Raw genomic sequence first — 2021 nt, forward strand, 5'->3', positions numbered from 1 at the left:
GTATATGTATATATATATATATATATATATTCCTGACCAGTCCCTCTAGAGATGGCTCAAACTTTTCGTTTGTCTATTCCATGTTCATGCAATCAACCGTCTGTCTGTGAGTGGAAAGAACTCTCCTTGTCCTTGAGGTAGGTAATGTTTGATAATGCATCAATTTCTCAATAATAATCGGCCCCGTGACATGGCTCCTGCTGAGAGACAAATGGGCCCCCTTTTAGACCTCCTTTGTTAGGCCCTTTCAATTGCAATATAAACAGCACTCCCCTTAGTTTGACTCTCAGAGGGGTTTTGAAGAAGCTTTAGAGGTGAACCGTTAAGCCATTTTAGTAAGTATAAGTTTCAGTTAAGCTTGTAAAAAGCTCGTCATATTTACTGGCCAAACATTACTCAAGACTTTCCTTCTCTACTCTGCCTTTTCTACAAAACTGCTGCTGCTGCTGCTGCTACTGCTGTTGCAGATAATGATGATGATGATGATGATGATGATGATGATGATGATGATGATGATGATGATGAGCAAAATTTACAAATGCACATTTATATTTCAGCAAAAATGGCATCTTCAAATGTGACAGCCATCTTCTCCACAACAACGAGTGTGTTGGTATCAGAAGTCTTGAGACAACGTGTGGACAGCAAAGGCGAAAGTGAAGTGTTCAGCCCCTCAGAGTATTTCGTCAAAACCAACGTGCGTCAGGTCTCCGAAATCGTCATCGACTTCTGCTTGTCCCTCGTCATTTCGGTAGTGGGCGTGGTCACAAACGCCATAATCCTGGTAGTGTTCTATCGTCAGGGTTTCAAAGACAGCGTCAATATCTCCATGAGTTACATCGCCTTCTGGGACTTGGTCAAATGCATGGCAGGAACTTTACAGCGAATGGCGGGTCCAATCGGTCTATTCGACGCCGCTGCCAAAAAGAGTTGGACAAACGTGGGCATTGTGGCGTTTAATTATCTCATATGTTTCTCCAGCTACGTGTCCAGCGTCTTGGCAGCTTACGTAGCCCTAGAGCGCTGTCTTTGCGTGAGTATCCCTTTCCAAGTCAAATTTCTTCTCACCCCGAAGTTCACATTTGCCGTTTGTACCGCTATCTCCGTAGTTGTCTTAGGATCATTTGCAGTGATCTGGGGCATCTATGACGTGTACAGGGTCTTCGATGATACTTACAACAAAACTGTGATCATCTACAAATACAACGAATTTTATCAAGAAAACGAGGGCCCTTTATTCGAGTACTACAATCTTTCCGGTATTATTTGGCCTATGTTTAGTTTCGTAGTCATCGTGGTTTGCACTTCAATCATTGTGTTTCAGTTACAGAAATCTTCAAAGTTTCGGTCAGCCAGTAGCAGCGCCGGCAGAGGAGAAGATCTGGGTCAAGGTCAGAGAGGCAACCAGTTGTCTGGGCGTGACAAGCAAGTGGTCAAGATGCTGCTGGTCATCATCATAATCTACGTGGTTAACTTGTCTCCAAGGATCGCGCTCTATCTGGCCAAGTATCTCATCTACGATTTTTATTTTCTGCGGAATTATCACAACCTCTTTCTCGTCATCTCTTACGTGCTGTTCATTTTTGACCTCTCTAACGGCGCCGTGAACATTTTCGTGTTCATGTCCATGAGCTCCAGCTTCAAGGCAACTTTCTCTCAGACGTTCTCTTTCGGTCGTGGAAGCCAAGGCTCTAAACCATAGTATCACAGATTTTTTTGTGAATAACTTTTAATTCCAGCTGCACTGAGCTATTTGATTTAAGGTATTATATGACAATAATTTTTTTTCATCATTTCAAACAATAATATTTTCAACGTCATAGATTGACATTAAACTACGCGTACCTACCTCTGGAACGGATGGCCTTTTCTGCGCGTCCATCTGAAAATAAAAAGTATTTACCGCACAGTTTCGCCATACTCTTTTCAGTATAGATTATGTTTTCTTTTATTCAAACAAGATATATCCCCTTTTCAATACACGATAACTTTAAATTGTCCACAAAAAAAACAACCCCCCC

The 2021-nt window shown here is 42.0% G+C and overlaps 1 protein-coding gene across 1 annotated transcript; it reads left to right on the forward strand.

Moving 5' to 3' along the window:
* Positions 1–562: 562 nt before the first annotated feature.
* On the forward strand, positions 563–1702 carry LOC101857479. The gene has a single exon (XM_005095865.1). It carries the CDS (start codon positions 563–565, stop codon positions 1700–1702), a length of 1140 nt encoding a protein of 379 aa, XP_005095922.1.
* The last annotated feature ends 319 nt before the right edge of the window (positions 1703–2021 follow it).

The sequence above is a fragment of the Aplysia californica genome, unplaced genomic scaffold (genome assembly GCF_000002075.1).
Source record: "Aplysia californica isolate F4 #8 unplaced genomic scaffold, AplCal3.0 scaffold00115, whole genome shotgun sequence".
Taxonomy (NCBI): Eukaryota; Metazoa; Mollusca; class Gastropoda; order Aplysiida; family Aplysiidae; genus Aplysia; species Aplysia californica.